The sequence below is a fragment of the Cataglyphis hispanica genome, chromosome 19 (assembly GCF_021464435.1).
Source record: "Cataglyphis hispanica isolate Lineage 1 chromosome 19, ULB_Chis1_1.0, whole genome shotgun sequence".
Taxonomy (NCBI): Eukaryota; Metazoa; Arthropoda; class Insecta; order Hymenoptera; family Formicidae; genus Cataglyphis; species Cataglyphis hispanica.
Window position 1 is genome coordinate 3350345 of NC_065972.1, and position 26273 is coordinate 3376617.

General features: G+C 33.5%; 1 protein-coding gene across 1 annotated transcript; it reads left to right on the top strand.

The window, feature by feature from the left end:
- Nucleotides 1-544: 544 nt before the first annotated feature.
- Nucleotides 545-23683, top strand: LOC126856841 (dynein axonemal heavy chain 7-like). Its single transcript, XM_050605740.1, has 38 exons — nucleotides 545-605; nucleotides 991-1294; nucleotides 1651-1796; nucleotides 1881-2034; nucleotides 2386-2535; nucleotides 3188-3376; nucleotides 3627-3730; nucleotides 3809-4078; nucleotides 4289-4593; nucleotides 4924-5278; nucleotides 5504-5977; nucleotides 6288-6668; nucleotides 7102-7538; nucleotides 7626-7741; nucleotides 7825-8647; nucleotides 8961-9523; nucleotides 9864-10061; nucleotides 10287-10439; nucleotides 10793-11336; nucleotides 11431-11942; nucleotides 12214-12560; nucleotides 12858-13244; nucleotides 13508-14126; nucleotides 14550-14738; nucleotides 15089-15618; nucleotides 15884-16432; nucleotides 16719-16910; nucleotides 17180-17406; nucleotides 17776-18146; nucleotides 18423-18603; nucleotides 18842-19140; nucleotides 19508-19672; nucleotides 19753-19993; nucleotides 20379-20671; nucleotides 21407-21644; nucleotides 21705-21856; nucleotides 22255-22536; nucleotides 23137-23683. Exons 2-38 carry the CDS (start codon nucleotides 1031-1033, stop codon nucleotides 23341-23343), a joined length of 11607 nt encoding a protein of 3868 aa, XP_050461697.1. The 5' UTR covers nucleotides 545-605; nucleotides 991-1030; the 3' UTR covers nucleotides 23344-23683.
- Nucleotides 23684-26273: the final 2590 nt, after the last annotated feature.

Sequence of the window (26273 nt, forward strand, 5' to 3'; positions counted from 1 at the left end):
TTATTTAAACATATATTAAATGTACTTTTAAATATATTTTTAAATATATTGTTATTAACAAACTTATATAAAATTATTGTTTCTTTATTATATATAATTTATAAATATTATATTTCAAAGAAATTTCTTATATTTTGTATCTATATAGATTTTTGTATTAATATTTGTGTAAATATGATATTTTATTATTTAAAAATAATTAATATTTATTATAATTAAAATATCTAATATTGTGAAAAGAGCGAGCATAAATATAAAATTGCTTTACATTTTTATAATTCAATAATCTAATTACATATTTTCCAGAGATATTAGAAATATATTAGAGTCGTTTCGTGACATTAATTGTTTTAATTACAATTGAATATGGAAAGTTCTCATACGAAGGGAACGAAAATGCGAAAATACCAATCCGAGGATACGATTCGAATATCAAAGATCCTCGATACAAAAGTGGAACCATTATTTTCCTTGCCGTCCGACTTGATGAGCCCTAAAAGATGTAAGAGAAAAAAAGAAGAATTGATCAGTATAAAAGGAAAGGTGCAAAAATTCCGCGAAATTTCTTACACCGCAAAACGCCTCCAGAAAGAGAATTTTCGCAGGTACAAAAAAAGAAGAAATGTATATTCTTATAATTTTATATTTTGAAATGATCTTATAAAATGTTTTATTTCTATATAATTAGAGTTAATAATTAAAATAAATATTTAAATAACAATTAAAATGTTTCACATTACATAAATATTTATTTTAATTACTAATTATAATTATTTCCACTATAAAAAAAAAATTTAATTACTAATTATAATTATTTCCACTATAAAATTATCACTTCAATAAATTTGTAAGTATTTTATTCACTTGTATTATTTTATGATAAATAGTAACTTAATCAAATTATAAAGGAACAATGCATTTACAAAAAAGGGAATAGTAAATTTTTTTCTAGAAAAGAATTCGACACTTTAAACAAATCTGCTTTATTAGATATGTGGTAGGTTTGATAGAGAAACCAGAGTTGCCGGCAATGGACATAGATCTGAGCGATGATAGGGACGTCAATAGATATTATTATTACATTTGCAACGGAGTTGATACGATTCATACGGCGCACATCGAACAGGTCTTCATCGATGCGATACTCGACCTGGTTTCCAGCAACTTGCGCGATCAACTTCCCGATTTTACCAATAAGATAATGGCCGAAATCAAGGAAGACTTTACAAAGAATATCAAAAAGGCCATCGTCAAATTTGCACTCACTGATCCTGACGAAGAATATCCTTCAGAGGTTGGTCACTTTGCAAAAATCGAGAATTGTATTAAAAATAAAGAATTTGATAGCTAGCGTTGTAAAAATTATAAAGATAACTAAAAAATATAATAAATTTAATATTTTATCAATAATATTATATTTTGCTTAAGAAAAGTAAAACAGTAACTATATTATAAAATATTAAGCTCTTTGTATGAAGAATTTTTTATTTTATATAAAATTTTCACAAAATCTTTTAATTTTCAGAATTTAATTTAAGCAATTTTAACGACAAAGTATTATATTAATTGTTTTATTAATTTGATAACATTGTATGTCGATTGTAGGTATTATAAAAATTTTATTGTTAATCTTTGCAATTAAAATTACAGTTTGATGAGATCAAGGAAGATCAGCGACTTGTTCCGCCGGATTTTTGGAAACACATAGAATACTGTCGCGAAATTTTACACAACGATTTGTATTTAATAAATCCGTGCATGCGAAGCACTCTGGATTACTGGTTTCGCGATTACAGGTATTGAATTATGCATGCAATTCGGTGTTGCGCGAGCTGTTGCTATCCTATTTCCATTTCAGTGAAAGATATTACATTTTTCAGCAAATTCCGATTGATCAATTTTGAGTATATCTACGCCCACAAAGAAAGCTGGGATTTAGTGAATTTTGATACCTTAATTACACATCAGATCGTTGCCAATAGGAAGATTTTGCAGGAGGACTGGTACAGTGAAATTCAAGAGATCTTTCTCGTGGTAACTTTAATAATAATATAAAATATTATTCTATACTGAAAAGAATAATTAAAAGAAATTAAAGAATTAATTATTTTCTCCGCGATTCTTATTTTTTTTTGTGTGCTATAAATTAGGCAATTATTTATTCTTCTTATTTATTTAAATAATTATTTATCTAATTTGAATTATTAATTTAATTTGATGGCGTTAAAAGTGTTAAAAAATATCAAAGAAAACATTTGATCTTTCATTGGACAAATTATTACAAGCCATAAATTAAATTCTCTTTTAAAGGTGAGATACATCGAGAATGAGAAATAGATTTTTTCAGCTGATTCTTTCCTTTATCTCAATCCTATTCCTTTGCAGAACAATAGGAAGAAACTGGTGCCTAGCCTGTTACGTCGCAAGCAATTCAAACGATTCTTCGATTGCGCCGGCAAGTTGATGGAGTCACATCTTTTAAATGCTTGCAAGCTCTCTCTGCGGGATTTCATTAATTATGTCATAGACGGCAAGGTGAATATATACATATCTATCGCGATCGATCGATGCGAAATCATTGCCTGATGAGAAAAGCGGCACATCTGTGCTTCCTTCCTTCGTTTATCCTGTCGCCCGCATATTGGAACACTCCGTTATAGGACACAATTTCCATCCATTTCTGCTTATGTTTCTCAAAGTTCGCTCATCTCCCTTTGAACTTCACCGTGCGTGGAACGCCCGGATGCTATAGCAAATAATTAAGGATGTCAAAATAATAATAAGTTCTTTATTATTAAAAATTGATTATAAATATAAAAATGATTTTCATTCTATAAAATAAAAATGTTTTGATAATGCTTTGGGAAGATATTAGATTTTATTTTTTTTATGGAGGATATTTTTTTGAAATCTTGTGGGATTTTTATAATGTAATAAGTATTTCTTCTAAAAATAAAAAGTATTATAATATTATGTGTAGGAAAATGATTTTTCTTAAAATTTATAGACATTTTTATATATATTTATTTTTAGCTTGATATTTTTGCAGATAAACAAGCGTTATTTAAGAAACTAAATATTTTTTGAAAAATTTTTATTTTTATTTTTTTTTACTTCAAATTTTCTGCAAAGTCTTCAAGATTAACGCTCCGGGAATGCATTCTGATTTTTATATTGTTTTTTACAGCCTGTGGCTTGTAGTTTTAAGGTGAACATTGCCATCGTTTCGAATGAGCTCGTCTTCGAACCGTTCTTCGATAAATTTAAGGAATTGTTATGCAATATTCTTGATTCGATTTGCAACGCCGTGAGGAATTTTGAAAGATTGGAGACGCAACTCTATCTCGACTGGACGGGACCTCAAGAATTTCTCAAGGTTTCATATTATTAAATATAGGGGAAAAGAGCCGAGTGAGGAATTATTCCTCATTTTAAAATTTTTGATCGCAAAATATAAAAATTATAGAATATAAAATATATTATTTATCCATATATGTTATAAAATAATTATTATAATTATTTATATATATAAAATTACGATGCAAGCTTTCATATATGATAATTTGCAAATTCATAAAGTGTGATTGTCGTTTAAACTTTTATTATAAACAGTTATGCGTTTACAGCCGCAAATATCGGAGTACATCGTCGAGCAGTTCAAGAGACAAATAAATCAGCTGATCGATTGCGAAAAAGTGATCCCGGAGCAAAAGATAGCAGAATTGGAAAAGTGCTTATCGATTTTATTGCCACAAATGATTGCGATAAAGCTCAAAAACATAATTCCTGTTTTCTCTTTTTTTTACAGATACGCGTATCTTTTCAACAATGAAGAATTTAATCGGGTGGAAGCTTTTTTGCAAGATGAGACGAAGAAACTGAAGGAATACAAGATAAAAATTAAGAATTATCACGATCTCGCCAGAGAAATTCCGATCAAAATCGAAAAAACCATCTTCGCGGGATTCTTCGAGGTGTCCCGCGCTCCTTTTATCAAGACTATCGTAGAGAACATTGAACATTTGAAAGAACTTTTAATTCAGTATCTTGTCGATAAATATCAAGATACGACAAAGAGGTAAATATTTAAATATTAAAAATTTTAGTTTACTTTTGTCTCTTTTATTTTTCATACGTTTTTGTTATAATTTATTGTTCATTTATAAATTAGTGCAGTTTACAAAAATTATTTAAAGATTGATTAATATATCTATATCTCACAACGATTATATATTTTGCTATCTTTCCAAGAGAAAATTGAAACAATTTAGATTGCATCTGTATCTAGTGTCATAGAGGAATATGAAGCTATCTCTAAACGAGCTCTGACCCCACCTCCCAATACTGCGGCTTTGATGGAACTCATCAAGTTCATCCAAATTACCAGAGACGTCACTGTAAAAAAACTGGAGCTCAAGCTGCTGAACGTGATGGAGCATATCTTGTTTCTGTCAGATTACCGGCTATTCTCGCAAAGTGAAATAAAAAATAACAGTATGGCCTTTCAATGGTATCACAAGATGCCCCAGATCTTGGAGGATAACCGGGTAATCATAGAGAAGAAGACGCTGGAATTCCAAAATGCCTTGAAAGGTTGATACTCAACTATTTTATTATTTTTTGTTTATTTTAAGAAATATATAATTAGTAAAATTATTTTTATTAAAAATAATTTAATTCTTTTCTTAACGATATTAATCACGGAAAAATATAATGCTTGAATTTTGATAAATTAAATTTATATATATGCAAAGCTCACAAAATTAAATTTTTTAAATTTTTATTTAACGTTTGTTTTATTTGACGTTTGTTTTATTTATGTTTTATTTATGCTAAATGTTGTAAGATATTATAATGCTATCGTATCTGTACTATTACTTTATAATAAATATTTACTATAAAAATAAATATTTTTTTTTACAGTTAGATATCAAAAATTCGAGGAGGAATTGAACTTATACGCAAAACAAGTGGAAGAGGTGCAATATTGGAGCGACATCGAGGAGGTACACCGATATCAATATAGGGCGCAGCAATTGGAAGATCGGCTGATCATGGCGATGGACAAGATCGCCAAGTTCAACGACGAAGAAGCCGTCTTTGGCTGGGCGTTCACGCAATATCCTCTGCGAAAACAAATCGCTGACCGTCTACAACCATGCAAGAAGCTTTTTGATACCATCTGCGAGTTTCTGGACAAATATGATAAGTGGATGAACAGCATGATTGGCACCTATAATCCTGAAGAAATCGACAACGATGTGGCAAATTATTATAGGTTAATAATTTAAAAAAAAAATTATTTTGAATAATGTAATAACATTACAAAAAGAAAGAAGAAAGAGAAAGACAGGATAAATTATATTATATGATAAAAATTATAATTAAAGATTATATATATATATATATACATTATAACAAAGTAGAAGATAAAATATAATTATTGCAAAATGTTATTATTTTTTTTTTGAGTTTTGATGATAAAATTAGACTCATGTTCTAGGGTAATTTACAAGCTGGAGAAGTCATTATACGAACAGGACGTGCGGGATTTGGCGGTCACGATTCGCGAGAGGATCGATGATTTCAAGGATCGAATGCCGATTGTGATGACCCTCGGCAATCCAGGAATGAAGTCGCGGCACTGGGAACAAGTTTCGGAGATTATAGGCATTCCCATCAAGTTCGATGCGGATCTGACCCTGGGCAAGATTCTGGCGATGGAGCTGGACGTTTATATCGATCAGTTCGAGATCATCTCCGAAGCTGCCACGAAGGAGAACACTCTGGAGATAGGCATGGACAAGATGCAACGGGAGTGGATCGATCTGGCATTCACAGTAAATCTTTACAAGGACACCGGCACCTACGTTATCGCCGGCGTCGACGAGATACAACTCCTGCTCGACGAGCATATCACGAAGACTGTCATTATCAAGAATTCGCCATACATCAAGCCCTTCGAGACAAGAATATTGCAAGTTTAATTTAAAAAATTTCTCATGTCAACGATATTGCATTGACGAAAATATTATGTCTTATTTAACTTATTCTATTTTATTTTCTAATAATTTGATTTTTTATTTATATATTGTAACATTTATTTAGAATTAGTAATTTTAATTGGCATTAATTCACTTCCTGTTTTTAATTATTATAAATTATTATTAGTTAATTAATTTTTATATTTAATTTGTAAGTGTAATATTACAATGTGAGCGATATATAAAAAAAGAAAAATAACAGAATTTGTAATTTATAATAAAGAATTTAATATTTGATTGCAGGAAATGGGATAGAACGTTACATCTGCTGGAAGACATTCTGAATCAATGGTTAAAAGTACAGGGCACGTGGATGTACCTGGAACCAATTTTCACTTCGCCGGACATTCAACAACAGATGCCGGAAGAGGGAAGAAAATTCGTACAGGTCGATAAGATATGGCGGGACATCATGAAGACTGTCTACAGCGATCCTCGAGTTCTCGTCGTTGTTCAGATCGACAAGATGCTGGAGCGGCTGAAGAAAGGTTTCGCACTACTAGAGCTTATTCAGAAAGGATTGAATGAATACTTGGAGAAGAAGAGACTATTCTTCCCAAGATTTTTCTTCCTCTCCAACGACGAGCTGTTGGAAATTCTTTCCGAGACGAAGGATCCCACGCGGTAATTTATTTATGATTATCAACAAATAGTAAACATAACAATTATAAAATTAACAAACAGTTTTTTAATTTCTCTCTTTATAAATATCTATAATATATAATAATTTAAATTTCATATAAAATAAAATAATATCTTATACTTGTTTTATTTCTTTTTAAATTTCTATTCTAATTTTTTAATTCTAATTACTATTTTAATTTTAATAGTAGTATAATATTATTAGTATAATAATATTTAATAATGGTAGAGAAAATAAGAGTGTTTCTTACTTTTTAATTTTTCTAAATACAATGCAATTCTAATTTAAATAAAATATTGATTTTAATATATAACTGTAAAGATTTTGACAATATATGTATATATATATATATATATATATATATATATATATATATATATAAATGTTATTATATATTATTTTGTTATTTTTCAGGGTGCAGCCACATCTGAAGAAATGTTTCGAGGGTATAGCTCGATTAAAGTTCAACGAGGAGCTCGAGATACTGGCAATGCGATCCGCGGAAGGTGAGGAGGTTGCGATCCTGATAATAATATCCACCTCCGCTGCCAGGGGACAGGTTGAGAAATGGCTGATCGAACTAGAGACGGAAATGAGGAAAAGTGTTTGTTATATGGTGCACCAAGCGATCCTGGCGTATCATACGAAGAAAAGGACGACCTGGGTCCTTGAATGGCCCGGTCAGACTGTCCTTTGTGTGGGTCAAACATATTGGACGCAACAAGTCGAGGAGGCTATGATGGAAGGAGTGACTGGCTTGAAAAGATACTTGGACCAGTGCCAGGAGCAGCTGAACGATATCATCCTGCTGATCAGAGGCACTCTCTCCAAGCAAAATCGCGTTACATTAGGTATCGCAAATTTTCTAAAAAATTGAGAAATATTGTTAAAAAATATACGTTAATATTATGGATTAATATTATGCTAATTTTCTTTAGAGGCTCTGGTTACTCTGGATGTTCACAGCAAGGATGTTCTCAAAGAACTGTACGAAGAACAAGTGATCAAAAATACCGACTTCAAGTGGCTATGTGTACTTAGATACTACTGGCTGGTATAAACACTTAATAATATTAATTAAATAAAAAATATTGAATCAGGGTTTTTTATAAAATATGTTCCTCTTTAATTTTCTAGGAAGATAGCATGTGGGCGTACATGATTAATTCATACATACGTTATGGCTGTGAATACCTCGGCAACACATCTCGTCTGGTGATCACCCCCTTGACGGATCGATGCTATCGCACCCTCTTCGGCGCCCTGAGCCTTCATCTCGGCGGGGCTCCAGAGGGACCGGCTGGTACCGGTAAAACTGAGACCACGAAGGATCTGGCAAAGGCGGTGGCGAAGCAGTGTGTGGTCTTCAACTGCTCCGAGGGTCTCGACTACATCGCATTGGGAAAGTTCTTTAAGGGTCTCGCCTCGTGCGGCGCCTGGTCCTGTTTTGACGAATTTAATCGTATCGATCTGGAGGTCCTGTCGGTCGTGGCGCAGCAGATCCTCACGATCCAATGCGCCATCAACGCCGGCGCCGAGAAGATGGTCTTCGAAGGTACCGAGATCTTCCTCGACCATACCTGCGCCATCTTCATCACCATGAATCCCGGCTACGCTGGCAGAACCGAGTTACCCGACAATCTCAAGGCTCTCTTCCGGCCCGTTGCCATGATGGTGCCCGATTATGCCCTTATCGCGGAGAACACTTTATATTCTTACGGCTTTTATAACGGCCGACCCTTGGCCGTGAAGATCGTTACCGCTTACAAACTCTGCTCGGAGCAGCTCAGCAGTCAGCCTCACTATGATTACGGTATGAGGGCTGTTAAGTCTGTGCTGATCGCTGCTGGCAATTTAAAACTTCGCTATCCTGAAGAATCCGAGGATATCTTAATGCTAAGAAGTATCCTGGATGTTAATCTGCCCAAATTTTTGATCCACGATTTGCCACTCTTTGAAGGTAAAAAAAATTTTTCAATTTAACGCGTACATTATATATATAATATAATATTTGATTTGAGCCGTTTGTCTTTTTTTGTACATATTTGCAATAATATATATATATATATATATATATATATATATATATATATATATATAATTATTACTTTCTATAAAAAAATATGAAATTTACTTTTTAATAATTTATTTAAAAATGTAAAAATTAATAATTAATAAATATGTTTTAAATTTTTTATTTTACATTAAAAAAATAAAATATTTAATAATGAATTTTATATCTTTAATACAAAATTAATTTTTTGTGATACCAGGAATCGCCTCGGACCTATTTCCGGGTGTCGTGTTACCAACGCCAGATTACACGCACATAGACATGTGCACGCGTGAAGCCTGTATTGCGGCAAATCTGCAATGCACGGATTACTTCCTCGAGAAGATCCACCAGATTTACGAAATGATGATCGTGCGCCACGGCTTTATGATTGTCGGATTTCCGTTCGGAGGCAAGACCTCGGCCTATCGGATGCTGGCCAACTGTCTCAGTCTTATGGAGGAAAGGGGGTTGATGGACGAACATGCCGTGGAGATCACCGTTATCAATCCCAAAGCTATTACGATGGGCCAGCTGTATGGACAATTCGATCCCGTCTCGCACGACTGGACCGACGGTGTCCTGGCGGTGTCCTATCGCGCCTTTGCTACTTCCATTAATCTCAACAGAAAGTGGCTGATATTTGACGGACCGGTGGACGCTATCTGGGTCGAGAGCATGAATACCGTGCTGGATGACAATAAGAAACTCTGTCTCACTTCCGGAGAAATCATACATCTCGCACCCACGACAAACCTGATCTTCGAACCTATGGATTTGGAGGTTCCATAATGATCATAATTTATCAAATAAGTTTCTCCGCGGAAGAAATAATTATTTGTGTGAAATTTGATTTGTATATATATATATATATATATATATATATATATATATATATAATTACCAATTTAATTAAATTATAAATTAAAATAATTAATTAAATAAAATTATAAAACAAATTAAATTTATTAATTAAATTAAATTATTAATTTAAGTTAATTATAAAACAAATTAAATTTATTAATTTAATTAAATTATAATACAAATTATAAAACATAATAATCAAACATTATTTTTTATAATATAAATTTTTTTTAAATGTATTATTAACACTCTTTGTCAGGTTGCATCGCCTGCCACTGTTTCTCGATGCGGCATGATCTATATGGAGCCGGTGAGTATGGGCTGGACACCACTTTTGATCTCGTGGCTTAACACATTACCGCCATCATTCACTGAGGATATTAAAAGCCATTTGAAAGATATGTATCTACGATTTTGTCCGCCTCTGTTGCATCTGATCCACCGTTGCGGCGCGAGAGTAAGTGTCGTTAAAACTTTTTTTTTTCAATATTTTAAGTATTTAAATTTCTCTAAATGCATTAGTGCCTTAACAATTTTTAAGTATAAAGGAGCAAAATATTTATTATGAAAAAGAATATATAAAATTCGAGCACGAATTAAACTTTTCAAAAAAACTTATCTTGGTTCTGCTGGAAGTTAAGAAATTCTTATAAGAAATTAAGAGGTTCTCTTTTGCCCACAGGAAATGATAACAATGCCGGATGCCAATTTAACAAGTTCACTTATGCATTTGTATGAATGTTTCCTCGATGATTTTTATGATTCAAAATATGTGAACATGCTTTTGGACATTGGTTTGGACATGAAATTGGACGCGATGAGAGCGCAAGTGGAGGTAAATCTAAATTATATGATTTCTCCTAAAATTATATATTGGATGTCTTTTTAATTATATAAATCTTTCTTGATTTTACTTTAAATCGATTTTAAATTGGCCAAGAATCCTATATTTATAAAAAAAAATATAATTTGTGTTCATTTTTATTGATTTAAATTTATCTAATTAATCTTTATTTAATCATAATTATAATATATAAAGATTGTCTTAATTAAAAAATTAATGGAGTATTTAATTAAATAATAATTAATTATATTATTATTTATATCCTTATTCAATTTATTTTAATTATTTAAAAAAATTATATATTATTTTGTCGGAAGACATTTTTAAGATAAATAATTTGACAGGGCATCTTCTTCTTCTCGTGCATCTGGACGATAGGAGTGACGTTGATGATCAACTATCGCGAGTGGTTCAACGATCTTTTCAGGGCTTTAATGGACCGCGAATTCCCGGAGGAAGTGCGGCAACGCTTCGGCATATCGCCGGAAATTGGCAATCCAAAGGAACCTTACATAGTGCCTTTACCGACCTACGGCTCAGTCTTTGATTACAAATACATCAAGGAGGATGAGGGTAGGTGGCAATCTTGGCTGGTAGATCTGCAGGACGTCCCGCCGATTCCCAAGGACATGCCGGTTAATCAGATTATCGTTTCAACGGTGGAGACAGTCCGTTACTTTCATCTCTTCTATTATCTCGTTCGTCATCACAAGCCGATTCTTCTGGTCGGCCCGACCGGCACTGGAAAATCCGTCTACATCATGGAATTTCTGCTGAAGAAGAACAACCCTGAACTCTTCTTGCCGCTCTTCGTGATATTTTCCGCACAGACGACAGCCAATCAGACGCAGGATATCATTATGAGCAAGCTGACCCGGAGGAGGAAAGGTTTGTGCCGATCGGTTTGAAATTAATTTATTATTATTATTATTATAATCTTAGTTATCATCATCTTATGATTAAATATTTTTTTCGTGATAAGGTTTGTACGGTGCGCCCCCGGGTCAGTATTGGGTGGTCTTCGTGGATGACGTATCGATGCCGCAAAGGGAGGAATACGGGGCCCAGCCGCCCATCGAGCTCTTACGACAATGGCTGGACCATTGGACCTGGTATGATCGCAAGGAGATAGTGCCCATCAATCTCGTGGATATTCAGCTAATATGCGCGATGGGTCCGCCCGCGGGCGGACGTGACGTCACGCCGAGATTTAAACGGCATTTTGTCACCCTGGCTATTCCCGAGTTCGATGACAATGTCCTGATTACCATTTTCGGCACGATCACCTCCTGGTACTTCGTTACACGCGATTTCCCGGAATTCTTCGAGCAGTGCGTGGATTACATAGTTTACGGTACCCTCGACATATACAAGGAGACCAGGCAGAACCTTCTACCGACCCCCGCCAAGTCGCATTATATGTTTAATCTGCGTGATTTCTCGCGCGTTATCCAAGGCGTGCTGCTCTCCGACCCCAATGTCATCACCAACGTGGTGCGAGATAAAATATTGGAGGATAAATATTTTATCATACAAGAATACTTTTCTTTTTTTAATTCGTTTTTTTATCTCAAGAGAAAAATATAAGATCATAATTTGATTTACATTCATCTACATTTTCATACTTATATCTTTCTCCTTGAGAGAAAGAGAGTTTCGATTATACTTTTTTTAAATATTTACATTATTTTTTACACATTATTTATTTATATTTTATGCAGAATTAAATTAACATATTATTTCATTTATCTAATCAATTTTTAAGGTCTTCTTAAAACGTTTGTGGGTACACGAGGTGTTACGAGTCTACGGAGATCGTTTGGTCGACGAGACCGATAGTAAATGGCTGGTGGAACAAATTCGGGAGACCATGAAATTGTACATGGATGAAAATATGGATGCCTTGTTCTACGATTTAGTGAGTACGCCTCGCGCGAAAGTGACGGAAGTTCATCTGCGCAATCTCGTTTACTGCGATTTTCACGATCCGATCGCAGATCAGAAGATATATATGGAAATCACTGATTGGAATGCGCTCGCTGAAGCGGTGGAAGAATATCTCGCCGAATATAACGAAGTCTCGAGAACTCCCATGGACTTGGTGCTCTTCAGGTATGGAATCATAATAAGAATCTACGAAATCAAACAGTATCATAAAAAAAATAAGAGAGAGAGAGAGAGAGAGACTTAATTTAAGATTTTTCAAGAATTTCCAGAATTATTAATATGACTGAAAATTCTATTAAGCATTGAAGATAATTTAAAATGTAAGACGTAGTGATTATATATTAATTTGTAATTTCTTATAATAACGGATTTTAATTTGTTCGACAGCTCAGTCAGGAGAGATCGATTTCAATAAATAAAGATGTAATACATAAATAATTTAATAAATAATTTAATTTTTAGATTCGCGATAGAACATCTGTCAAAGATCTGTCGGGTGATGATGCAGCCGCGTAGTCATGTACTTTTGGTCGGCATAGGCGGTTCCGGTCGACAATCCCTGACAAAGCTGGCGACTCATATATCTGACTATGAGCTCTTTCAAGTGCAAATATCTCAAACGTACGGTATGTTTGAATGGCACGAGGACCTGAAGGATATTTTGCGCAAGAGCGCCACGAGCGAGCTGCACTCGGTCTTCCTCTTCATGGACACGCAGATTAAGGAGGAGAGCTTTTTAGAAGATATCAGCAATCTGCTTAATTCCGGTGAAGTGCCCAATCTCTTCGCGTCCGATGAAAAGTCCGAAATTTGCGAGAAAATGCGCATCATTGATCGGCAAAGAGAGAGGTATATTATTTCTCTCGCGAGATATAAAATATTTCGTTGATCGAAGAATTTAAATTTCTAATTAAATATATATGGCAGTAATTATTAGTGCGTCTCTTGGATATAAATGCAATTTGCATATTCATTAAATTTAGAAAAATAATATTATTTGAATAATTAATAATTACACAGTCGTGCTGCTTTTTGCAAAATAATTAGCTTATTAAAATATTTTTTACATCAAACTGTCAAATACTTTTTTGGTACTAAAAATGCGCGTTTAGGGCCGTGCAGACGGACGGCAGTCCGCTGGCGCTCTTCAACTTCTTCGTGCAGACGGTGCGCGAAAACCTGCACGTGGTGGTGACGATGTCGCCGATCGGCGATAGTTTTCGCACGAGAGTCCGCAAGTTTCCCGCCCTGGTGAACTGCTGCACTATTGATTGGCTGCAACCATGGCCGAAAGACGCTCTGCTGGCGGTCGCGACGAAATTCCTCGGCAAGCTCGACATGCCGCTGGACGAGCGTTACGCTTGCATCGAGATGTGTCAATACTTCCATATGTCTACGCAAGACTTGACCAGGGACTACCTGAGCCAAGTGAATCGTTACAATTATGTCACACCGACGTCTTATCTCGAACTCATCAACACGTTCAAGGACCTGCTAAACCGGAAGAGGAAAGAGATATTAGAAGGTAAGAAGCGATACGAGGGCGGTCTTGACAGACTAGACGGCACGCGCAAAGAGGTCACTAAGATGCAACAGATGCTGGTGGCTCTGCGGCCGAAGCTGTTAGTGGCTGCCAAGGACGTGGAAGCTATGTTCCTGGATGTACAGAAACAGAACGAGGAGGCTAGCGCGATAGAACAAGTTGTTCAAAAGGACGAGGAGGCTGCTATGGTGAGAGCAGATCTCATATTAATACACAATATCTTACAATTTGCAGTATCCCGGGTATTATAATTAATTTTTAATTTTAATTATTTTATTCCTTTCATTGTTATTTTATTGATTTATATTTTATTGATTTTATAATTATTTTATGATTATTATAAATTTTATGTAATAATTTTATTTAATAAATAATTTTATTTAATAAATTAATTTATTTTATACTTATTAAGATTAATTTTATATAATTATTAATTAATGATATTATAATTATTATAATAATTAATTTTTTAATTTTAAATTCAGTGTATCTCATATTCAGAATGTGATTTTTTAACCTGCAATTAATATTAAAATAATTATTTAATTATATTTTATTCTATATTTTGAGAAAATGATTAATTACATAATTTATGTGCAATTTCATAACAGGTCGTTGCCACGGCGGCCCAAGCGATTCGTGCCGAATGCGATGCAGATCTGCAGGAGGTGATGCCGATCCTGGATGCGGCAAATGAAGCTCTAAATACTCTGACACCGCATGACATCCACATCGTCAAGTCCATGAAGCGACCACCGGCCGGCGTGCGATTGGTCATGGAAGCAATTTGCATATTGAAGGTAAATTAAATAATTATAGAGTAAATAAAAAATATATATCTTTTTCTAGAAAAATGAAAAAATTATTTATTGCAAAACTTTATTTTCTTCAATCATTCAATATTTAATTTTTGTATAAATATAACATATATAAAAAAAAAAAGAAAAAGATATTATTATATAATATCTCTAATTAAAAATATAATTAAAATCTGCGGTAATAAAATATATAAATATATATCTATTCTAATATATAATAATAATATATAATAATAATGATATATACAAATTTATCTGTCAAAGCTTGATTCAAAATTCAATTTTAAATTTTGCAATTTTTTCTCACATAAAAATTCGCTTAAAAATCGCAGGACGTCAAACCACAAAGAATACAAGGTCCGGAAGGACCGTACGATGACTACTGGAAAGCGTCGCTTCGCATTCTGGGCGATATACGGTTTCTGGAGTCGCTACTAAATTTTGATAAGGACAACATCCCGGAGCGAATTATGACGAAGATTCGCACGACGATCTTGACGAATCCCAACTTCGATCCGGAACGAGTCAGGCACGTGTCGACCGCTTGCGAGGGTCTTTGTCGCTGGGTATTCGCGCTTTCGGAGTACGACAAGGTCGCCAAGGTAGTAGCGCCGAAGAAACAGGCACTTGCCGTAGCCGAGGCCGACTATTCCATGGCGATGGAGCAGCTAACGCTGAAGAGGAATCAGCTGCAGGAAGTGCGAAATCGATTAGCTAGGCTGGAGACTCTATTGGCGCAACGAAAAGCCGAATATCAAGCGATGACCGATGAAGTGAAAGAATGCGAGGAAAAGCTGAGGAGGGCCGAGGAGCTCATCGGGGGTCTCGGTGGCGAGTGCGCCAGATGGTCCGATACCGCCGTGTAAGAATTTTAAATTATTCGAGCCATTTTTTTTGCATATATCTTAAAACGATTTAATCATCATTTTTTATTTTTAAATATAGACATTAAATCGAAATAATATTTATTTTTTGTGATTAATAAATTTTTGTTTAATATTGAAGAGATCAGTTTTCAATTTAATTAAATTAAATTTACTAAAAGTTTTGTGAAAAAAAATTCTAAATAGATATAAAATTAATATTTTTTATTAATAATACTTTAAATAATCCGATATTTTTTCCAGATCGCTCGGAGAACGCTATAACAAACTAACGGGCGATATTCTGATCGGTTCCGGGATAGTGGCTTACCTCGGTGTCTTCACGCTGCAGTATCGGCAACGACAGATAGAGAACTGGGTGAAGTTTTGCACCGATTTGAATGTCGTCTGTACGCAGGACTTTCAACTGACGCAGGTGTTGGGCGATCCGGTGCAAATCCGCGCCTGGATTATATTTGGCCTACCGAACGATCTGTTCTCGATCGACAACGCCATAATCGTCACGAATTCGCGTCGCTGGCCGCTGATGATCGATCCGCAGAGCCAAGCGAATAAATGGGTGAAGAATATGGAGAAGGCGTCCAATTTGCTCGTCGTGAGACTCACGCAGCCGGGTTACATGAGAATCATGGAGAACGCCGTACAATTCGGACAGCCTGTGTTATTGGAGAACATAGAAGAGGAATTGGACGCGGCTCTGGAACCATTGCTGATGAAGCAGACCTTTAGATCCGGCGGAGCGTTGTGCATCAGGCTCGGCGACAGCATCATTGAGTATTCCGATAGATTTCGGCAAGTTTATCAATGGATTTAATTTTATTTTTGCCCTTTCTTGAAATCATATATTGGATATATCGTAAATGAGATTCGTAACTTATGTCAATTATATTTTGTTTATTTTTTAATGTCTAATAATTCATTAAAGTTATAAAAAAAATATTTAAAAAGTAAGAATAAATTTACATTTATTTTTTACATTTAAACATTTTTTATTATTTATTCTTTATTCTGTATTAACTTTCTGGTTAATTTCTTGGAAATTTTGCATTTATGTAAAAATTTGTTAAAATCTGCATAGATTATACATCACTACAAAATTACGAAATCCGCATTACTTACCGGAAATAGTGGTGAAGGTAACCCTGTTGAACTTTATGATCACTCCGCTCGGCTTGGACGATCAACTTCTAGGCATAGTTGTTGCAAAAGAAAGACCCGAACTGGAAGCCGAGAAGAATCAGCTGATAATTCAAGGAGCGGCTAATAAAAAGTATATAACGATTATATAAAAGTATATATTAATAAAAAATAAATAAAATATTTTTCTATGCTTTATTTTGTATAAAAGAATAAACTTTGCAATCGCAAAATTATTCTATTAAACGCGATTATTAAATATATTTAGAATGTTACAAATATATTTATATTGACATATAATAGAAAGAGATAATGTTAATTTTATAAAGAATTTTGTTGTTCTGTAATTTAAAATTAACATTCCTTCGATCGGCGACACATTTCGCACTGTTTTTTTTGCAGGATGTTAAAGGAGATAGAAAATAAGATTCTGCAGGTACTATCCGCGGCCAAGGAGAATATCCTCGAGGATGAAACGGCAATCAGCGTGTTGAGTTCGTCGAAGAATCTAGCCAACGAGATTGAGTCTAAACAAACTGCTGCCGAGATAACCGAGAAGTCCATTGACGCGGCGAGATTGCAGTACACGCCAATTGCAGTCTACAGTACCGTTCTCTTCTTCACGACTGGTGAGCAAAAATAAAAATAAAAATAAGTTTGCAGCAAGATTCTACACGCTCGATTTAATTCGATCGTATTTTATGATAGTATATAATATAAAAATAATATTAATCTCTTTTTCTTCCTCAAATTAGCACGGCTTTTAGCTATTTAATTTAAAAATATATATTTAAAATATATGTATAATATATATACATATATAAAGTATAATAAAAATTTTTTTCTTTTAAAATAATAGATTTTTTCTCATTTTAAAAAATTTAGATTAAATTTTCTTCTATTCCAAAGTTTCGTAAAAATTTTGCAAAGTATTTATTTTTAATATTAAAAATAAATTTATTACTAAAAATATAACTTGTTGCAAAATCTTTTTGCAGTTATGTTAACGAACATCGATCCGATGTATCAGTACTCTCTCGTCTGGTTCGTCAATCTCTTCAAGAACACGATCGACAATACACCACAGGTGGAGAACATAAAGCAACGTCTGAAGGACCTTACCAGATGTTTCACCTATTCCCTATATGTCAACATATGTCGCTCGCTCTTCGAGAAAGACAAGCTGCTCTTTTCGCTCTTGCTATCTGTAAATTTGATGGAAAAGCAAGGCCAGCTCTCGATGGGCCAATGGATGTTCCTGCTGACCGGTGGCATCGGTCTCGAGAATCCTTTTGTTAATCCTACCGACTGGTTACCTGCGAGGTCCTGGGATGAACTGTGTCGATTGGACGATGTGTCAGGATTCGCGGTAAATTCTTTCGCATGAGATAAAGTAATATTAAAAACATTAGAGCAAAAATCTCTTTTTATTAAATATCTAATAAAAATTAATTAAAATAAAAGTTAATTTGTCAAAAACAAAATTTGATAGAAATATTGGAGATTAGTATTTTTATTAATTATTTATCAATTATTTGTTAGAATTTTTGGTGAAATTTAATTAGAGATAATTTGTTAAAATGTAAGAAACATTTTAATTAACAAAATCTGACATCCATTTTTTCTTTTGTATTTTATCGTTTAGGGAATAAAAGATTCATATACAAAGAGTACCGACGAGTGGAAAAAGGTGTTTGATGACAAGGAGCCTCATATGGCAGCCTTTCCTGCTCCTTGGGATAAACTGACTAAATTCGAAAAAATGTTGGTGCTTCGTTGCATTCGACCTGATAAAGTCATATCCGCGGTGCAATTATTTGTTGAAGGTAAAGTAGCTCAAAAAGAAGAGACAAAAAAATAGCAGCTACTCAAAAATTTACAAATAAAATGATTTAAATTTAAATTTAATTATATATAACGCGCGCTCTCTGCTTTTATCCTCATCTTCTTTCTCTTTAATATTTGAGAAAATTCAATATATCAATCTTAGAGATTTAATTGAAAAAAAGGCGTTAGATTAAAATCGATTCGTTGCTAATTTATTTGTTTGAATTTTTTCGACAGAGCAATTAGGACATGAATACATCGTGCCGCCGCCTTTCGATCTGGCGGCCTCTTTCGCTGACTCGCACTCTTGCATCCCGTTAATATTCGTTTTGACTCCCGGCGCGGATCCCATGGCGATTCTGTTAAAGTTCGCCGACGATCAGGGATTCGGTGCCACCAGACTCTTCTCATTGTCGCTGGGCCAAGGGCAAGAGGTCATCGCCGAGGGTCTCATCGACGAAGGCGTGAAAAACGGCACCTGGGTGGTGCTGCAAAACTGCCACGTTACTAAGACCTTTATGCCCATCTTGGAAAGAGTAACTTTTCAATCATATAAATCTATTATATATAAATTTATTATATAAGTGAAAAAGATTTAATAGAAAATACAAAATTTTAATTTATGATTGATTATAAAGAATAGATCCAATTCCAAATTTGAAATTATGTATGTGGAAAAAAATTTATCAGATTTTAATTTAAATTAATTTAATTTAAGTTTTTATAAAAATGTATTTTAAATAAAAATTTAAGAGGGAGATAAAACTTTATTAAATTAAAAATTTATAAATTTATACACAGTAAATATTTTAGAAATTTTTAACAAAAAGATATTTTTTAATTTTCTACTAGATCTTTCTTTCTTCTTTTTTAATTATTTTTATTTTATCATAAATTATTCAGATATGCGAGAGCTTCACGAGGGAAACCGTGCATCCCGACTTTCGACTGTGGTTGACGAGTTACCCGGTCGCACATTTTCCGATCAGTGTCCTTCAGAACGGCGTAAAAATGACGAACGAGCCTCCCAAAGGATTACGCGCGAATATTTTGCGATCTTACCATCAGGTAGGGACAATTTTCTTCATCTCCACGAAGGGAATTACACGAGAGATTAAAGCTAAGAGAGAGATTAAATATTGCGATAGGACCCGATTTGCGATCCCGAATTTTTCGATACGTCAAAGCAACGGGAAATCTTCAAACGGCTGCTTTTCTCGCTTTGCTTCTTTCACGCCATCGTGCAGGAACGGCGAAAATTCGGGCCGATCGGTTGGAACAATCAATATGAATTCAACGAGACGGATTTGCGTATAAGCGTTCTGCAGCTCAAGATTTTGCTCGATCAATACGACGATGTGCAGTTCACCGCATTAAAGTACTTAACAGGTATTTAAATAATATTTCTTATTTTTTTTTACACGTAACCTCTTATTTATTTCTTTTTTGTCTTTATTAAAAATTGCGCGCATTTATTTTTTTGAAAAAGATTTAATAGAGAATACAAAATTTTAATTTAAGACCGGTTAGAAAGGATCGATTCAATCTCTGAAATTATATATGAAAAAGATTTATCAGATTTTAATTTAATATAAATTTTTATAAAACTGTGTATTAAATAAAAATTTTAGCAGAAATTCTATCAAAATATCTTTATTAAATTTACACATCAAATAATCAAAATTAAGATTAAGAAAATTAAGAAAAAAAAGATGCCATTCAATTTAATTATATTTAGAATCGAGCTTAAAAAATTAATTATCTTTTTTCTAAGGTGAGTGTAATTACGGCGGTCGTGTGACCGACGAGTGGGACCGACGGACCTTGAACACGATCTTGATGCAATACTACTGCGAGGACGTGCTTGTGACCGACCGGGAATATCTGTTCGATCCCAGCGGCCTTTATTACGTACCGGCAGTCACTGAGTATAGTCAATTCCTGAAGTACGTGAGAGAATTGCCAATGACTACCGCGCCCAGCGTCTTCGGTATGCACGAGAACGCCGATATCATCAAAGATCAACAGGAGACTTATCTGATGATGTCCTCTATTTTGGCTACTCAGGTACGTCAAAAGAGTACACACATTAAGACTTTTATATTAATTAACTATATTAATTAAGATATATATTATAGTTTTCTCCATAAGTAATTTTGATAATTCCTATTTTGATTAAAATTTAGATTTTATTTCCTTTTCCTATAATAAGATACTTATCTTTATTTATATAATTAATTTCTTATCTTAAATATATGTACGATGGAATAATGAAAATTCTTATTGCTTTTTCATCTTTGTATAGAATGAAAAATGAATCAGAGTAAATAATGCGTTTATTTAAGAAATTATGTGTATATCCGATGAATTGACTGAAATAAAGGTATCGTTTAATTTGAATGCAATTAAGTAAAAAATCAAAAAATAAAATAAAATTATTCTTGTTTATTATTATGAAAATTTTTAAAAGTGCAACATTACGATAAACTTAATCGAGAAAAAATCCGGTTTTATAAAAAATTTATTTTCTGCAAAGAAAATATTACATTATGATTCTTAAATGATAGTTCAAATTTAACTAATTATATAAAATGAATACAAAGAAAATCTTTAACAGCAACATTTATCATATAAAATTATAAAATTTTCAATCGAGTTTATTCTTCAATTTAAATTTATTAAAGTCCACTTGTAATAATTATCAAGATTTCTAAATAAAATTAAATAAGTGCGGTTCCCAGAGATCTCATCAAAAGTTTGCGAGTCATTTTTGTGTCAAGAAAATCCTCTGTTTCTCGTCAGGACACCGGTCAGGCGAAAACAGATGTTGAGAAAACGCCGGACGAGATTGTTCACGGCGTCGCGTCCGACGTTCTATCGAGGTTGCCGTCAGACTATAACCTGGTGGCTGCTCTCGAAAAATATCCTACGTTATATGAGCAAAGTATGAACACCGTGTTGGTTCAAGAGATGGGTAGATTCAATAAACTTCTACAGACTATCAGGAGCAGTCTTATAAACATCCAAAAAGGGATCAAAGGTAAAAACTGATAATATCTTTAAGTTTTTTTGCAGATATTTTACAGTTTCTTATTTTTAGGACTTATAATTATGGATTTCGATCTAGAGGAAGTTTACATGTCCATTATTATCGGCAGGATACCCAAGATGTGGATGATGAACTCTTATCCTTCTCTGAAACCGCTCGGAAGCTATGTATATGATTTTCTGAAAAGGCTACACTTTCTGCAGGTGAATTTAAAAGAAAATACTGTGAATTGTATATGTTATAGATTTTTTATTTTGTTTTTCTATTTTGTTACGTAAAAATTTATTTAAAATCATTTTTTCAAATCACGTTAGCTTTAATTGAGGGAACAATGGCTTTAAGATTTTTCTTATTTATTAAAATTTGCGATGAGAGATATTTATGTATATATAATGATAATATGAGATAGGGTGATACATATTTTTTATTATATATATATTTACTTATTTCAAAATTTTTTAATAATTATTTAATCGATTATTTTCAATAATTAGACACGCTTAAAGTGACATATTTCTTTATATTACAAGGCTCTCTTGAACAGTTAAAATATTATATTTTAACAACATTATAGTTAAATTAATGAATTGTGTTATTTCAGACTTGGTATGAGGAAGGTCCTCCAACAACTTTTTGGATTTCTGGTTTCTACTTCACACAAGCGTTCCTTACCGGCGCCCGTCAGAATTACGCAAGAAAGTATTCCATACCCATTGATCTACTGATTTATAATTTTTTTCCTTTGAAAGAGACCGTTTTCAAAAAACCACCAGATGATGGGGTGTACATTTACGGATTATTTCTCGATGGTGCTCGTTTCAATATGACAACTATGAAGCTTGATGAATCTTTGCCGAAAATACTTTACGATGTTATGCCATATGTAAGTGAATCTATGCAAAATTCAATTCTTTTATGATGCTTTTCAAATAATTTGCGGACAAGATAATGTTGTTTTTTTACGAAAAACATTCTAGAAAACTTTGAATCATTTTAAAATATAATTAAAAATTTTTAATAAATAGGGAGTAGACAAAATTAAAAAAAATATTAAAAACTGAAAATTTTGAGAATTAGATTTATTTTTATATACAATTGAAAAAATAGAAAAATTTTATTATATAATTTTGTTTGAAATTTAATACCTTAGATTTTCGAAATTAATTTAAATTATTTTAAAGAAATAAAAATTGCAGGCCAAATATTATTAATATTTAAAAATTGGGAATTAAAAATCTTATTATTTGCTTCTCTGTTTATCATTATTCTTTTATTTTTCTTAACTTTTATTATTTTTAGCTAATTTACATTTTTATACATTTTAGAGATATAAATTGTTATCGCTTTAAATTGCATTTTTATTAGTTATTAAAAATATTTTTCTTATAATGCAGCACAAATTCCGTATCTACATAGCTGCCTAAATTTTTAATTGAGCAAAGCTTTAAATTTTACTCTCAAAAACGACTTCTCTTTTTTTCAGATTTGGCTAATGCCAGCAACGAAGGATCAAATACAGGATGAAGACACATACACGTGTCCCGTTTATAAGACCACCGAGCGTAGAGGTGTTCTGTCAACCACCGGTCATTCTACCAATTTCGTCATCGCGATCTGGTTGCCGACATCGCATCCGCCGGAACACTGGATTCTACGAGGTACCGCCTTGCTGTGCCAATTGTCGGATTGATCCTATTTATTACTTGCATCGAGAAGATTATCAAAAGATCAAAAACTTTAATAAACTCTTTTGTCTTAAAAAAATAGCGCTAATAATTAATCTTTCTCTTTAATTAATCTTAACGTTAAATTTGATATTATCTTTAGGGATAAATATTTGCTTTGATAAATTTAAGACATAATAATTTTCTTTCAGCATTAAATTTCTTATACTTGTATGATTAAGAAAAACATATAAATTTATCCTTTAATTTTCTTAAGCTTTTGATAATCGTAAAATTTATATCATGGTATATAACACTTGCATTAGTGTCACACGATATACACATATAGAAAGGAAGAAATTTCCTTTTTTTAATAAATAAAAATAATTATTGTAACGCACATACAATGAAAAATTTAAATTAGCAAATTAATATTTTTATTTATTTTTAACAAATATAAGAGCGCGCGCGCATTTATAATCTCTAATAAAATTTATATAAAGGTTGCACATATTTTCGTACAAAATTTCATGCGCACAAAAATAAATAATCCACGAATAGCATCAATTCCATTAATTCTTTTAATAAATAATATCAGTACGTAGGATGTAGAATGTATTTTAAAATACATATTTATACGAGAGTATGTATAATTTTTTTACGAAATGACATTACAGCTTTAAGATTCGAAGAGATCCATCGCTTTTCCGTTAATTAAGCCCGTCAGGAATTCTCTCGTCGAACTCTCATTGATCTCCTTTTGCCTTGGCATCGTCGTCGTCGTTGTCGTCGTCATGAACAGCATTTTCGCGGGTGCTTCTCCTCGTGCTTACCCCCGCGCCCCGTGTTGCACAGTTGCCGGTATTTATTATGTGGGATGTGGCGCTTTCTCGCGAAGGGTGGGTGGTGTAGGGAGAAGAGGGGGGGGGAGGGAAGGGGGGAGATGGGGCGGCTTGGTTGGCGGCACCCTGTCTACCCGGACCGAGATCGCCGGAGGCTCGTTGCCTAGCGACCCCGTATTGATCTCACCCCGTATCTCGCCACTACCCCTGGTCCCGCGCGAGCTCTCCCGCGGGTGGGAGGGAAGGAGAGGGAGAGGCGAAAGTAGGGATACTTTCCCCTTTCCCCTCTGCCACCCTTCCATCATCTGTGTTGCTCTTTCTCATCAGCTCCACGTCTCTTTCTCTCCCCCATTCTCTCGATTATTATATACGCGAATCTTTCGTTGTGTAATTTTACATTTCGCATGTTTCTCGATATCGCGCTTGTTCCGGGAATCCAGGCGAGGTCTTCTTTAGCAAAAAAATCCGAATGATAATCCCTCTCTGTCTATCCCGTCCTCCCTATCTCCTTTTCAGCGTCCCTTTTCCTCTCCTGCTTTAACCTGGAACTTTTTCTTCTCCACGAAACTTTTTTGACCAAAGTATTTTTCATTTTTATAGAGATAAGTTCATAATTGAGTAACGTGGTTATAATTTACAAAAAATTGACAGATATTATTAATTTCTATCACACAATCAATGTTGTATGAATTTTTCTTATACATTTATTTATCTCGCGTTTATATCACGATTCTCTTTCCATTTATTTTTTGTTGTCCTTTCTCTAACTCCTATTTTTAATCGATTTTATTTTCATTTTATTATTTCTTTATATTTCTTTATTTTTTTATTTTTCTCTCTTTCATCTGATTGACCTTATTCATCTTCTATCTTTTTTCTTTTAACGTAAAATCCTATAGCGTTTGAATTAAACTGCAACTTGATTCATGAAAAAAATATGTGATTATTCTTGTTGGATAAAGTGCTTTTCATTCCCTCTCAATCCTCTTATTCCTTATCCCGTGTGGAATTTTTTTCACTTCGAAATATCTTGTAAGTAAACGAAGTCCATTTAAGTTAACTGTGTGTAAATACGAGCTGTTTCCTTTGAAAAAAGCACGATAATATTGCCATTATATTTGTGCTGAATTTTATTATCTTTACCTACTTTATAATTGCTAAATATACGGTAGATAGAAATTACACTTGCGTAATTTTGTTTTAAATCTCTTTGATGTATATTTGAGTGGAGGATTTTAATTTTATCCAAGATCTAAAATTAAATAATCAAAAGAGTTTGCAAAATATTACGAAATATCAGAAAATTTAACAGATATTTATTAGTCCTACATTAGCATTTGTAATTTCTTGTCCCTGCCTTCCTGCTGTTTGGGACGATCAAAGAGTTAATAATCACGTTAACGTGCAATCAACGCGATTGAGATCGGTTGCGGTGGCCTAAGAACACATCGCTTGAATGGAACTCAGGCTATCCGATACAGAGAGGGTCGCGGAGGGTGAAAACTCACGAGTGGCGAACTCTCTCCCTCCCTGCATTTCGCGTGCACTGATCCTCCTACTCGCATCGTCCCTGCATCTACCAAGCTCTCTTCCTATTGGCAAAGTGACCTTCATCCAAATTTCTTTGTTGCGCCTACGCTTCGGAGGGTCGATGGTGCGAGAAATTCGCGATGAACAGCATGAACAGGGAAAGGGGAGAGATGAAACTAGAAATGGCAACCTCCTTACTTTTACCTTCGGCGCGAGAAACGAAAACGTTCAAGACGAATGGGGATTTTATCTGATATTTTTTTTTTATGGTGACAGTCCCCGAGATTAAGACCGCTTGTCAATTTTTGAGACAACAGGTAAAGCAAATTATAATAAAATAATAATTATTTTTATCAAAAATTAACTGAATACGAAATTTTAATATATTCTATGATATTTTTACACTTATTTGCAATGTTTGTTAAAATTTATTCGCATTGTTGTTAATTTTCTCGACGATAAGTGAAATAATAATAACTATTAGTACTGAAACTTAATTTAAGTAAAATTATTGGAAGAGATTTTTGCGTTATTTAAAATTATGCTTGACTCTAGTCGCCGCTGATTATGAGATTGCAACAGGT